We start from the raw sequence: 13,945 nt of genomic DNA, 5'->3' as shown, positions 1-13,945 counted from the left end.
ATTAAGTGAGTAAAACTTACATTGTTAGTGTCAAAGGTCAAGGCGTGTGGGCATCTCTTTGCACCCATCCAAAACGGAAGTCCAGAACTTGTTAGCTGGGAAGAAAAAAAAGTATTTTGATTAATAATACATAAATACATGTGTGTGTGTGTGTGTGTGTATGGCCAAATAATTATATATATATATATATATATATATATATATATATATATATATATATATATATATATATATATATATATATATATATATATATATATGGCTAATAAAAATACATGTGTCTATATGACTCAAAATATTATATTATATTATATTATATTATATTATATTATATTATATTATATTATATTATATTATATTATATTATATCATTTTAATTTATATTATATAGAGTGTTAGTTTTATTTTAGAAAAAATGCTTGATTTAATGTTGATCATTTAATATTTAGCAATAATGTTATAAATGATATATTATAATATTATATTACACTAATAATTATTCTTTTATTAAAGTCAATTAATTACATTGTCAATTAATGACCATTATGACAAGTGTAACAAGGTTTTTTTCAGTTAAAAATAATTTATGTATAATTTATATATATTTTTATAATATTTTAATATTTTGATTATACTTTTATTTTATAACTTATGTATAAAAATAAATATAACATTGTTGATCATTATACAATTATATATTTATGTGTCCATTTCTATTTAAAAATATTTTAGAATTTTTTTTTATATTTAACATGCTTTATAAGTCTATTGTTATTATATTTATCATTATGTGCAGGTTAATTAATTAAATTATTATAATTCTAATTAAATGTTTGTCTGTTTTATGCATATATATATATATATATATACACATATATATTCATATACACGCACACGCACACGCACACACACACACACACACACACCATTTTTGAACATTTGCATTCTATTTACTTTCATATTCAAAAGTATTAATTTTTAATTTTTACAAATCATCTACATACATGTTGTCTACTTTTCAAAAAATTATTGAAAAATTACATTTTTAACAATTATTACCTAATGTATTAAAAAAGATTTTTTATAGTATTTTTGATTATTTTATTTATATTTTTAATATAGATTATAGACAGACAAACCGACAGACCGACAGACAGACAGGACAGACAGACAGACAGGACATGATCGATAGACAGATAGATAGATAGATAGATAGATAGAGAGATAGAGGGATAGATAGAGAGATAGATAGATAGATGGATGGATGGATGGATGGATGGATGGATGATGGATGGATGGATGGATGGATGGATGGATGGATGGATGGATGGATGGATGGATGGATGGATGGATGGATGGATGGATGGATGGATGGATGGATGGATGGATGGATGGATGGATGGATAGGATGAGGATGGATGGATGATGATGATGGATAGATAGATAGATAGATAGATAGATAGATAGATAGATAGATAGATAGATAGATAGATAGAGTTAGCTCCAGTAATATGGAATAGAAGAATCTATACGTGTTGTGGGCCAAATGGAAGCCCTGCAGCCACTTGTCACATGCTGATGTTAAGTGGACGTGATTGGACACCATAAAGCCCATGTCTCCAAGCCATTTGCTGAGACAGACAGAGTAATGACTTTGTCATGTGTGTGTTCAATACATTTTAAACTAATACCACAACAAGCTTTAATAAAAAAGCAGACCAAAGGACCAGACAGCAGGCCTATTTCACTACTTTAACAGGACGAGTTGTGTCTATTGATCTTTGCAAGCATTTTTCTTCACTCCAGGAAAACTTTCAACCGATTTCTCTGAAACTGTTATGCAAAGCACATCCCAACCTCAGGGGAACTTCATGATTTATTATTCACTAGCACATTAATGGTCAAAGCCTCAAACTGAACTGTGGTCTACATTTCCATTTCACATCCGCAACTTCAGCTTTCTGCAACTGATGTATCTGGACACACGAGATAAAGGACTTTTCAGAGTTTCAAAACCTGTCCATATCACTCTTCCTCAGAATGAATGTTTATCTCTGCGTGCAGATGCTGATGCTATGGATCATCCATTCTGTTACACAACTACACACTCCCTGTTGAAATTTAGAAAGAAACAGTTGTGATGTGCTCCAATTCTCATGATGAAGATTTTTGTGGTTATTATTTATAATTATGATATAAATCCAATCATTAAATTGCATATACTGTATGACTGTTATTGTAACTCATATCATGCCTTATAAACTTGTGCTGACCTGCCTCTAAACATGACTAAAGAACATAGTTGTTGTAGACAACAGCGCCGCCTGCTGGTTCAAAGAGAAGTTGACATTTCTGACCCAAATCAAATGTATATGGCTCACTGCTGGGGATGGTTAAAATATATATATATATATTATTATTTATATACTATATTAATAATAATAATTAATTATTTTTTTTTTGTGGCTAATTTGTAATACAGCAAACCACAAAAACCGTCATAAGTGTCGTTTTTTTTAATTGAGATTTATATATTATCCTAAAGCTGAATAATTATTTTTTCCATTTCTATTTTTCCACAATTTGTAAATGTCCGAACTGAGGGTTCAAAAATATATTTAAATACTGAGAAAATATCCTTTAAAGCTGTAGTATTTTATTTTATTACCCATTTTTTAACCAGGAAGTCTCATTGAGATTTAAAATCTCTTTTACAAGAGACACCTGGCCAAGGGTAACAGCCATGCTTCCAATACCAGTCTCTTTATAATGCCTTTAAACTCACTGAAAGACACAGTTTTATTTAGTTGGAAGTCTTTTTGCAAAAGTTGTCTTTGCATCACTAATCAAACATTATGTTTTTATATGCTAACAGTTTGATATTTATAAAATAAGATTAAGATCATAATTTACCAACAATTTTTGGTGCAAAAGAAAAATCTATAATTTTGACTGATACACTGTATTTTAGGCTATTGCCCAAAATATGCCTGTACAACATAAAATTGGTTTTATCGTCCAGCGAGATCGGCCATCAGGGGTAGAGTGTATGGAAATATGAGTCCTCTCTCGTGCGTATGCGGTCTCTCTCTGCTTTCGCTTGATTTGTGTCAGTGACAGAGCTGCGCCGTGTGCATTAGAGTTTTCCACCTTCGTCATAAGTTAAACCCCAAACTGACACAGGCAATAAAAAAATTTACCCTCAGTCATGTTTTCCATTCTGACAATTACAGTTATTAATAGCTTAGTCCATAAACAATCCATTTATAAAATGTATCATTTATAGGCTACTAAAGAATAAACTGAATATGCAATATGATTTTTGCATAATGATCACAGCGAAATAAACGAAGCGCTCATTTTATATGCAAACTATAAATACAGATTTTAAAGAAATGTTTAAGTAGGCTAATGGAACATTATATGTAAAACATCTATATACAGTAGTAAGCTACAAGCTAAATAAAGGACCTCCTCAGAGCTGAACATCACTGCTGTGACATACTGTATATGAAATATATACTGCCAATTTGAATTTTAATAATCAAATCTGTTTTTGGGTTGACATTTTCTTTAAATCCTGGACAAAGTTCACAAAAGGTTATGAAAACAAATATAATGTTAGCATGTAGGCTATGCTAAAAACTATTTAAAAAAAGTTTTTCTTTCTAATAACTAAAAAGCAAAAACAACGCTTTTAAAAGCAGAATTTAGACTCACTAAATTATTTGGATTACACTATTATACATCACTTTATAGCTACAAACCTGTAACCACTGACGTCCACAGTAGAAAAAACAAATACTTGTGGAAGTCAATGCCATCAGGTTTTCAGCATTCTTCAAAATATCGTCTTATGTGTTTAAAAGAACAAAGAATCTCATAAAGGTTTGAAACAAGTACATTTTGAGTAAATGATGACAGAATTTTCTTTTTTTGAGTGAACTATCCCTTTAAAATAAACAAAAAAACTCACATATCTGAGTTTGCGCTATTTGCAGCAAGTTTCTGAATTGCATGTGTTCGGAGAAATCGATCGTGTGTCATCATTTGTTGTCAAAATGATGAAAATGTCCTCTCATTTTATTAGTGTTGTTCTGTTTACATGTGTTTTCTTGCAGCTTTCTCAGACACCACAGTATTATGAAAATATATACCGATATTAGTGGTGGAACGGATCACAAATCTCATGATTCATATCACATTATGGCTTTTAGTCTCGGATTGGACCATTTTTCGGATCAGCCAAAAAGGGGAGGAGAGAAATGTAATTTGCTTTCCATTTATTACAAAACAGCACTGCAAGAAACTTTTGGTTTCAACAAACAGAACTTATAATTAAAATAAAATGAAGAAATAATCAGCTGAATAAAAATAAATAGTAAAATATTCAGTACTGTGAAAAATTCACTGTTACTACTACTGTTGCTGACAATGCTAAATGTAGAAATCTAGCATTATATTTGTACAACCCACATTTATTTTAGTCTCATTTTCAATAAATTATTCAGTTATTAACTCAAAAACTTCATGTTTCATTGCTAGAGGACCATTTTTGAAGAATTATTCAATGACATATTTTTGATGGCTGGTTGTCGCCACCTATAGGTTAAAAATTGTAATTGCTGCCTACAACTTTCATATTTGAGCGTCAAGTTAAATGCATGCGATAGTGATTTTAATCTTTGCCATAAACATCAGTGATTTTATCTAAACTATAAACTGTTCGTCCAGTACTTCCTCTGTTATTTCTCTGTTTGTAGCTTCATAACAAACTCAAGACTAAAAACTAAATCTCTTTCTTGATTTTTGTGTTTTTCAAGCACAGATTTAAATGCAGCAATTCGAGGAATTAATAAACGTATGCAAATCACCATCATTTATCATTTATGTTGCGTGGGTGTTGAGATCCTGATCTTTACATGAATAATCGGGCAGGTTACACTGAAAGTATTAATGCAGACTAAACAAGTAGTGACAGAAAACACCTTTAAGAAACCATCATTATATTACAGAAAAGCCTAAATGCTTTCATACATGTGATTTAAATGAAGCGAGAGGCAATCTCTCTGCGATCTCTCCGTTAGGATTAATCTACAAGTAAAAAAAGTATTAATCCGCGGGTCACGTGTTCTGAACCATGGGTTGTGGTCCATACGAATCACAGATCAACGGTGATCCATTACACCCCTAACCGAAATAAAGCCCAACTCTGTGTGTTACCTGGCCAGGAGGAAAGCAGTGCAGCAGTTGTCTGATGTGATTGTTGTAGAGAGTTTCCCATTGTCTACGGGCCCAGCTAATGCAGTCGGTCCAGTCCTGAGGCCAGTCATCGCTCAGACTCCTATAGACGCCCTCCAACATCTCCACCGCCTCCACGTCTCCACGGGCCACTGTACGATCCACAAACGCTGGGTCACTGCAGCAGAAGATATTTGTAATAAAGACCTCTTTGCTCAAAAAATACGGCACAGAAATAAGACTTGAAGCAGAATGTACACAAATGCAGCATATATTTACACTGAATTCTGAGAAGACACAAATTGGCAGTGTAGATGACTTTAAAGGGATAGTTTACCCTAAAATGACAATTCTGCCATCATGTACTCACCCTTCACTAATAAAAACATATGGGAGTTTCTTTCTTCTCTTGAACACAAAAGACGATATATGGAAAAAAGCTGGTAGCTGGCACTCATTGACCTCCATATCATCATTTCTTCTACTACTATCGAAGTCTATGGGTACCAGCAACCAGAATTCTTAAAAATTATTTTCTTTTATGTTCAGCAGAAGAAATAAAATCATAAAGATTTTAAAACCACATGAAATAGAGTAAAGGATGAGGTAATTTCTATTTTTTGGTGAATTATCACATTAAGGCACAACATTTGCTGGAACTGCTTTCCAGAGGCATTTTAACCTTCATAAGGGCAATTCTTAATAATTGTATCTGTGATGTCGCGTATGTGAATTATTTAAACTTAACCAAAAAATTGCATGCTAACAATGCATTTCTAGGACCTCCATGTAGAGGGAGTCAGCACTGTAATATTGTGACAAAAAAAAACTTAAGTTTATGATCGTTTGTTGATTATTCATGTTTATTAAAACACTGTAAAACTCAACAGTCAGATCTATCAAATTAAATGAGTTTAGTTAACTTAAAATATACTGAAAGTTAATTCTACTCATTTGAAAAGAGTTTTGAAGTCAGTGTTTAAGGTAATGAGTTAATTAAATACCTCATTACTTCAACTTAAATGGAGCAAGTTCACAGTACTCATATAGATTAGTTTAACTCATATGGTTTGTTGCAATCAGTTTCCTCAAACGGTTTGAGTTGCCTTAACTTATTGGGTTTAACAGTACTCAGTTGGTTTGAGTTCTCTTTATTTATTGGGTTTTACTGTGCTCAAATTGCTTTGTGTATTCAAACAGATTAAGTTCACAGTACTCATTAGGATTAGTTTCTGAACTTAAAACTTAAATGGTTGCAATAGGTTTCCTCAAATGGTTTGAATTACCAAACCTATTGGGTTTTACAGTGTAGAATACATGCACATTGCTTATGTTTTGTCTGTCAAAAGCTTTTATTATTTTGTTTTTGCTGTTTAGCCCCTTCCCCCAAAAACATTGAATAAAATGTATTTAAGTTAATCATTAAAAGTAATTAAATTAATAAAATACAAATGATCATTTTGAACTTTAAGTAAACCTTAAAAAAACAGAGCTATTCAAAACAATAAGTTACTAAAGCTTCAACTAAAATGATGAAAGCAAATAAAAAAATGTAACACTAATTTAAAATATTAACAAAAACTATGATAGTATAACAATGATATTATAGTAAAATGTTCTAAAACATATTAACATCTAAAACAAACACAGCGGTGGAGTTGGGTGGGTTTCCTTCCTTAACTTCACTCACAGGCTGCAGTTTGCTGACAGCCAGCAGGAAGTAGTTGAGATTAAGGCAGTTTTTCTGCTGTGGTATCAGCCTTCAGCACACAGCACCTCAACTTCCTGCACAGCCGCCTTTTTATAAACATCCTCCACTTCATTTCAGATGGAAAAGACATCTAACTAATCTCAATTCACAGTTGACACTTGTGGCAGAAAGCCAGAGGGCAGCTGGGGGGGGGGGGGGGGGGTGGCCTCTTATAATGGACATGATGGAGTGCAGTGTTGAGCACAACCTCTGAAAATCGCAGAGCCTCTTCACCTTATATTTTCTCAATACATTTGCTCTAATTTCACATCTACATTGTTGGCTAGCCAAATTGCATGTATATGTACCTGAGAAAGTGGTTCACGTTCTGGGCTGTTTGCTTAAAAAGTCCTTCAAAATGGTCTCTGGCCCACTGAAAACAATAAAATATTAATTTGTGATTCACAGACATAGATAGGTTCATGTTTGACAGAAATGCAAAATTAACATAAAATTGTAAAATATATTACTTATAACCTCAAATAAGAATAACATCATTTAGACATCATTTAGAATAACATCATTCAGTCATCATTTGACAATATGAAAGCTATAAAAAAACAATATGAATACATTAGTTTTCAAACCTATGCGTCGTCTCCCACCACCAATATTTATGAAAAATGTGGAATATTTTAAATAATAACCCTGACTTTCAATCACAACCAACCAACCAACCAATCAAACAGCCAGCTAACCAACTAACCAACCAACCAACCAACCAAACAGTCAACCAACCAACCAAACAGCCAGCCAACCAACTAACCAACCAACCAATCAAACAGCCAGCCAACCAACCAACCAACCAACCAACCAACCAACCAACCAACCAACCAAGCAAACAGCCAGCCAACCAACTAACCAACCAACCAACCAACCAAGCAAGCAAACAGCCAGCCAACCAACCAACCAACCAACCAACCAAACAGTCAACCAACCAACCAAACAGCCAGCCAACCAACCAACCAACCAACCAACCAACCAGCCAAACAGCCAACCAACCAAACAGCCAACCAACTAACCAGCCAACCAAGCAAACAGCCAACCAACCAAACAGCCAATTAACCAACCAGCCAACCAAGCAAACAGCCAACCAACCAAGCAAACAGCCAACCAACCAACCAAACAGCCAACCAGCCAGCCAACCAACCAAACAGCCAGCCAACCAACCAACCAAACAAACAGCCAAACAGCTAACCAACCAACCAACCAACCAAACAGCCAACTAACCAACCAACCAACCAAACAAACAGCCAACCAACCAACCAAACAGCCAACCAAACAGCCAACTAACCAACCAACTAACCAAACAGCCAACCAACCAACCAAACAGTCAACCAACTAAACAAACAAACAACCAAACAAACAAACAGCCAACCAAACAACCAACCAAACAACCAACCAACCAAACAGCCAACCAACCAACCAGCCAACTAACCAACCAAACAACTAACCAAATAGCCAACCAAACAGCCAACCAACCAACCAACCAAACAGCCAACTAACTAACCAAACAACTAACCAAACAGCCAACCAACCAACCAGCCAACCAACCGCTTCTTTAAATCTTCAGACCTTTGACTTCTGAAAAAAGGCATCAAAGACCTGAACATTTAAAAATAAACTGAATTTGCCACAAAACCCCAGAATGCCCCTGATTGACACTGTACAGAATGGTAATGTTTATGCTAAAATCACTATTGCTCTACGTTTTCAGGATGAAAGGTACCATCACTGTTGTTACTTTTCAAAAGGTACACATTTGTGCCTAAAGGGTTCATATTGATACCTCTAAGGTAAAACTTTTGTACTTTTTATGTACTAATAATTACCTTTGAGGTCCCAATACAGTCCTAAAATGTATACCTTTCGAAAATATACCACCCCAGTCACAGTTCTTGTACCTTTATTTCTGAGAGTATAGGTGTGAATGGGTCTTTAATCAGTAATTGGAGTAACACAGGACAGCTTTGCTTAAAAATGGAATAAATCATACATTTATTATAAACATTGTCCTCTCACCTGTAGTGTGTGCTCTATACGGTGAGGGAAGTTCTTGAGTGTGCAGATAGGAATAGCTTTCTGTCCTCCAGATGAGGAGCGTCCATATGATTCAGTCAGGCGTGGCACTACAACCATAGTGTGGCCTTTGCTACCCAGAGTTCCTCCCTCCAGCATAGGCTTTTTGTTTCGCACACAACACTGGTCAAGATAAACCCCTAATGGACCAGGAAAATAAAAAGGTAAGACAGCTAGTTAAGTTTGCTTCCTTATTTTAGGTTTAGGGTGCTTTCACATCTGTGGTTCAGTTCATTTGGTCCAGACCAAGGGCAATAAATGATACATTGTGGAATTTTTCTGCCGTTTTTTGAGTCCTTTTCACACCACACTGATTGCTTTGGTCTGAACCATTTGAAAAGAACCAAAATGCAGTCATGTGACAAAATCCACATCACTTATTGGCCAGATGTTTTTGAACGCATTTCCTAAACTGCTTTTCGATTGGTCAGAATTAACATGCGGGAAAGTGCCAATGGAACTCCCGCAAGTAAACAAACCGGCAGATACAAAATGAAGATTTAAACTATGGAGGGACACTGTGCTGGCTGATTGTATCCCTGGTCATAGTACACTATACAGTTTGTATACATCACTTTAGACAAACTATACATTTCGAGAATGAAGCATGCCTGCAGCTGGAAAACAATGCTTTAATGCAATGCAAACGGCGAAGGCGCATCGCAAGTCACTTCAGGAGGAGGCGTGAATTAATTTAGCTAAACTGCGATATGGTCATCTTCTGGAAATTTTACCAACGATCCATCAGGAATTATTAGCCCACCTGTTTATTTTTTCCCCTAATTTCTGTTTAACGGAGAGAAGATTTTTTTTCCAACACATTTCTAAACAGAATAGTTTTAATAACTCTTTTTTAATAACTGATTTATTTTATCTTTGCCATGATGACAGTAAATAATATTTGACTAGATATTTTTCAAGACACTTCTATACAGCTTAAAGTGACATTTAAAGGATTAACTAGGTTAATTAGGTTAACTAGGCAGGTTAGGGTAATTAGGCAAGTTATTGTATAATGATGGTTTGTTCTGTAGACTATCGGAAAAAATAATAGTTTAAAGGGGCTAATAATTTTGTTCTTAAAATAGATTTTAGAAAATTAAAAACTTCTTTTATTCTAGCCGAAAGGAAACAAAAAAGACTTCCCCAGAAGAAAAAATATTATCAGACATACTGTGAAAATTTCCTTGCTGTGTTAAACATCATTTTGGAAATATTTAAAAAAGAAGAAAAAAAAAATCAAAGGGGGGCTAATAATTCTGACTTCAACGGTATGTATGTATATATGTATATATATATATATATTGCGATTGTGATTTTCAAAAATCATTTGTATTACAGCGCTTTGTAAATGTTTATTATTACCATTTGATGAGTCTCCCCATACAGTTTGATAGACTGCTTGGACCCGGAAAGCACTTTGAGTGACGTCACACTTAACAAGCGGATAAGATGGGACAGCGCATCAGACTACGGCAGCTGGATTAGTCCAAAAAGGCGCAGTACTTTTTGCGGTTGGGTATGTTTTGGTTCGAATCATGTTCTCACCACAAACGAACCGCTCCAGGGTTTGTTTGAAAGCGTACAGAGTGCACCTCTTCAAGGAGGTCTTGCCAAACATTTTTGGTCTGCTTTTGGGGCGCACTCGAGTGCAATTGCTACATTCACACCTGCCCAAACAAACTGCACCAAGAGGGAAAGCGAACTCTAGTGCGATTCAACCGAACTAAATAAGGCAGGTGTGAAAACACCCTTAAGTAGACTTGTTTATGATTATTAACATCTAATCACAGTTACATAATATAACTGTGAATGTTTCATACAACTGCGATTGCTGCGGGGAGACATAAACCAAAATGAGTGGTCCCCTTACAAATGCACGCACATTTTACTTTCACTTTTAAAATTGAGTGAGAGACTGTGTGTGTAAATTTAATTTTTAAACCCTTTCTCCAGTAATAACTATACTTTATATTAAATTTACCTATTAATTATAGTTCAAAAACACCTGTAATGCCAACAAACGGTTACTGAGAAAAATAGCTAGTGCAGATTTCAGTAGCAGATCTTTCTAACAGTTTATTTCCATGTCATGTGTGTGTGTGTGTGTGTGTGTTTTAGGCCGGTTTGTTTTGATTGTTTCCAACATTTTGAGAATCCAAAAAATTTCTTTCAAATGTCGAGAGGAGGCCTCGGGGAAGACCTAGGACACACTGGAGGCACTATATCTCTCGGCTGGCCTGGGAACACCCCGGGATCCTCCCCTGAGAAGCTGGAGGTTTCTGGGGAGAGAAGTCTAGGGAGAAGTCTCTCCTTCCCGGTCCCAGAAAAGTGGTAGAAAATGAATGAATGAATGAATGAATGAATGAATAAAGCCCCCATATGTAAATCTGATATATGCAATATATACAAATCCCATTTTTAAGTTGGATTTCACAGATATAAAAGCGTATTTGCCAAACATGTATCCATATTCAACACAATCATTTGCAATCATTAGTTTTACAAATATTCTCCAATTAATGTATAATGTATATGCTTTTATACAGGATACATTTATTATGCAGTATATTATGATATTTAGAGTATGCAACCGGGGGGACGAGGGGATCCGTCCCCCTCACTTTTAGAGACAGACCACTTTTAAAATGTCGGCTATGCCCCTGAGTATACTCATATTTGGCCATGTATTAGATTTCTATATGATCCTCAAAACAGACAATTAATCATTAATGCCCTAAATTAGATAATTAATACACTTTTAACGGCATAATCTGAATTATTTCTTACATAATCATCATTATTGTGAGAGCTCTAGGTATAAGGCTATTAAACAGAGTTCCTACTGCCATCATGGACATGTATGCAAAAATGTATCACTCACGAGCATCTACATTATCCAGCGCTGCTGCCACACCATCAAGACCAGTGTAGAATGAATGTGTGTAAACCTCCTCCGTCTCTGCACACACACGGTTCTGCTGAGCAATGATGTTCATGTAGGGGTTCATCTCTTTAACAGCTTCTGCCGCTGCCTCAGACTTCGGCCTCTGAGAGAGACAGAGAGATCTCTAAGTGTATATTTTACATTACATTTTACCACAATTTAGAACAAATACTGGAACTCACTCCGCCTATGGAACAGCGATGGTCTCCACACTTTTAAAACTCATCTTAAGACCCATCTTTTGAATCAGGCTTTCATATGATTCATTTTTACAAGGCTTCTTTTATTTAAGATGTGTTTTTATTAATAATTTTTGAATCTTTCATGAATTTGACATGATATTTGCCAATGTTTTATTGATTTTTTTTTTGGCATGTTGTTGAAAGGCAACCTTGGGTGTCTAGAAATGCCCCATCTATAAACAGAATGAATTATTGATATTATTAACAAATTGGGCATAAAGGAAAGTGGGTATGATTCATTCAATCAGATTTCAGTGATGAGTTTTATGTGTTTTTATGTGTTATGTGCTTTTTCTGCATGTGACTGCATAATTATAATTATGGTTTGTTCCATTTATTTTGAAGTTGACATATTGAACTTCAAAAAAATGGCACAAACCATTTTAATGGGGGAAAATTGTCAGAGGTATGTTTGACTTTGTGGTTGATTCTTATCCATCATTAATTAATATGGGCAACGCGGTGGTGAAGCATGATCGTCTCACAGCAAGAAGGTCGCTGGTTAGAGCCTCGGCTGGGTCAGTTGGCATTTCTGTGTGGAGTTTGCATGTTCTCCCCGTGTTGGCATGGGTTTCCTCCAGGTGCTCCGGTTTCCCCTCACAGTCCAAAGACATGCGCTATAGAGCAATTGGGTAAGCTAAATTGTCTGTAGTGTATGTGTGTGTGAGTGAGTGTTTATGGGTGTTTCCCAGTGATGGGTTGCAGCTGGAAGGGCATCTGCTGTGTAAAACATATGCTAGATAAGTTGGCGGTTCATTCCACTGTGGCGACCCCTAATTAATAAAGGGACTAAGCCAAAAAAGAATGAATTATAGGCTGAATTTAAATTATGATTTGTTCCTTTTTCTTTGAAGTTCAAAAGAAATGGAGCAAATCATTTTAATAAAAAAACTTTAGAGGTATGTTTGGCTTTGTGCTTTATTTTTTATCCATCATTACTTAAAAAGTGTTATGCTTACTCATATAATTAATTCAAAGCATCATGAGGCTAAAGAAAAAAGGTAGTAGTTCTGTGCTGTTTGTGATCAGGATGTTTTACCCCAATGTCCTGAGAGCGGAATAGAAACTGTCGATTCAGATTTGATCGCTCGATGGAGTCCATGTCAGTCACAGTAATGTTTCCGCCCTCTCCTGCACCCAGACCAATCAGAGCAAAGTTCTTCAGCAGCTCACAACCAATCGCTCCAGCTCCAACCTGAACATGAAGAAAATTAGACATAATAATGTGAATAATAATTATAAGTGACAAACAATATTAATTAACAGTCTGAAAACTGAAAGATGGTACATTAATTATTAATGCGAGTGACAAAATGACTAAAATGTAAAAGCTAGAAAGAATGATGTTCTCATGCATGCGATGTAGTTCATAGTGTACACAGTTGATGCCAGAATTATTAGCCCCCTTTGATTTTTTTTTTTCTCTTTCAAATATTTCCCAAAATTTAACAGAGCAAGAAATTTTTCACAGTATGTCTGATAATATTTTTTCTTCTGGAGAAAGTCTTATTTGTTTTATTTCAGCTAGAAGAAAGTCAGCTTTTAATTTTTTAAACACCATTTTAAGGTTAAAATTATTTGCCCCTTTAATCTATATTTTTTCCGATTGTCTACAGAACAAACTATCGTTATACAATAACTTGCCTTATTAGCCTAATCGCCTAGTTAACCTAATTAACCTAGTTA

General features: G+C 34.9%; 1 protein-coding gene across 1 annotated transcript in view; it reads right to left on the bottom strand.

Moving 5' to 3' along the window:
• The window catches only part of LOC130231263 (ubiquitin-like modifier-activating enzyme 1), a 40,938-nt gene that overhangs the window by 4,058 nt on the left and 22,935 nt on the right, over nt 1-13,945 (bottom strand). The window contains exons 13-18 of the mRNA XM_056460751.1: nt 13,299-13,454; nt 11,955-12,120; nt 9,014-9,210; nt 7,300-7,364; nt 5,224-5,419; nt 21-95 (exon numbers count right to left, since the gene is read on the bottom strand). Coding sequence (XP_056316726.1) covers nt 21-95; nt 5,224-5,419; nt 7,300-7,364; nt 9,014-9,210; nt 11,955-12,120; nt 13,299-13,454 — 855 coding nt within the window. The remainder of the gene's footprint in view (nt 1-20; nt 96-5,223; nt 5,420-7,299; nt 7,365-9,013; nt 9,211-11,954; nt 12,121-13,298; nt 13,455-13,945) is intronic.

The sequence above is a fragment of the Danio aesculapii genome, chromosome 6 (genome assembly GCF_903798145.1).
Source record: "Danio aesculapii chromosome 6, fDanAes4.1, whole genome shotgun sequence".
Classification (NCBI taxonomy): Eukaryota; Metazoa; Chordata; class Actinopteri; order Cypriniformes; family Danionidae; genus Danio; species Danio aesculapii.
This window is presented reverse-complemented; position numbering and strand designations above follow the sequence as displayed.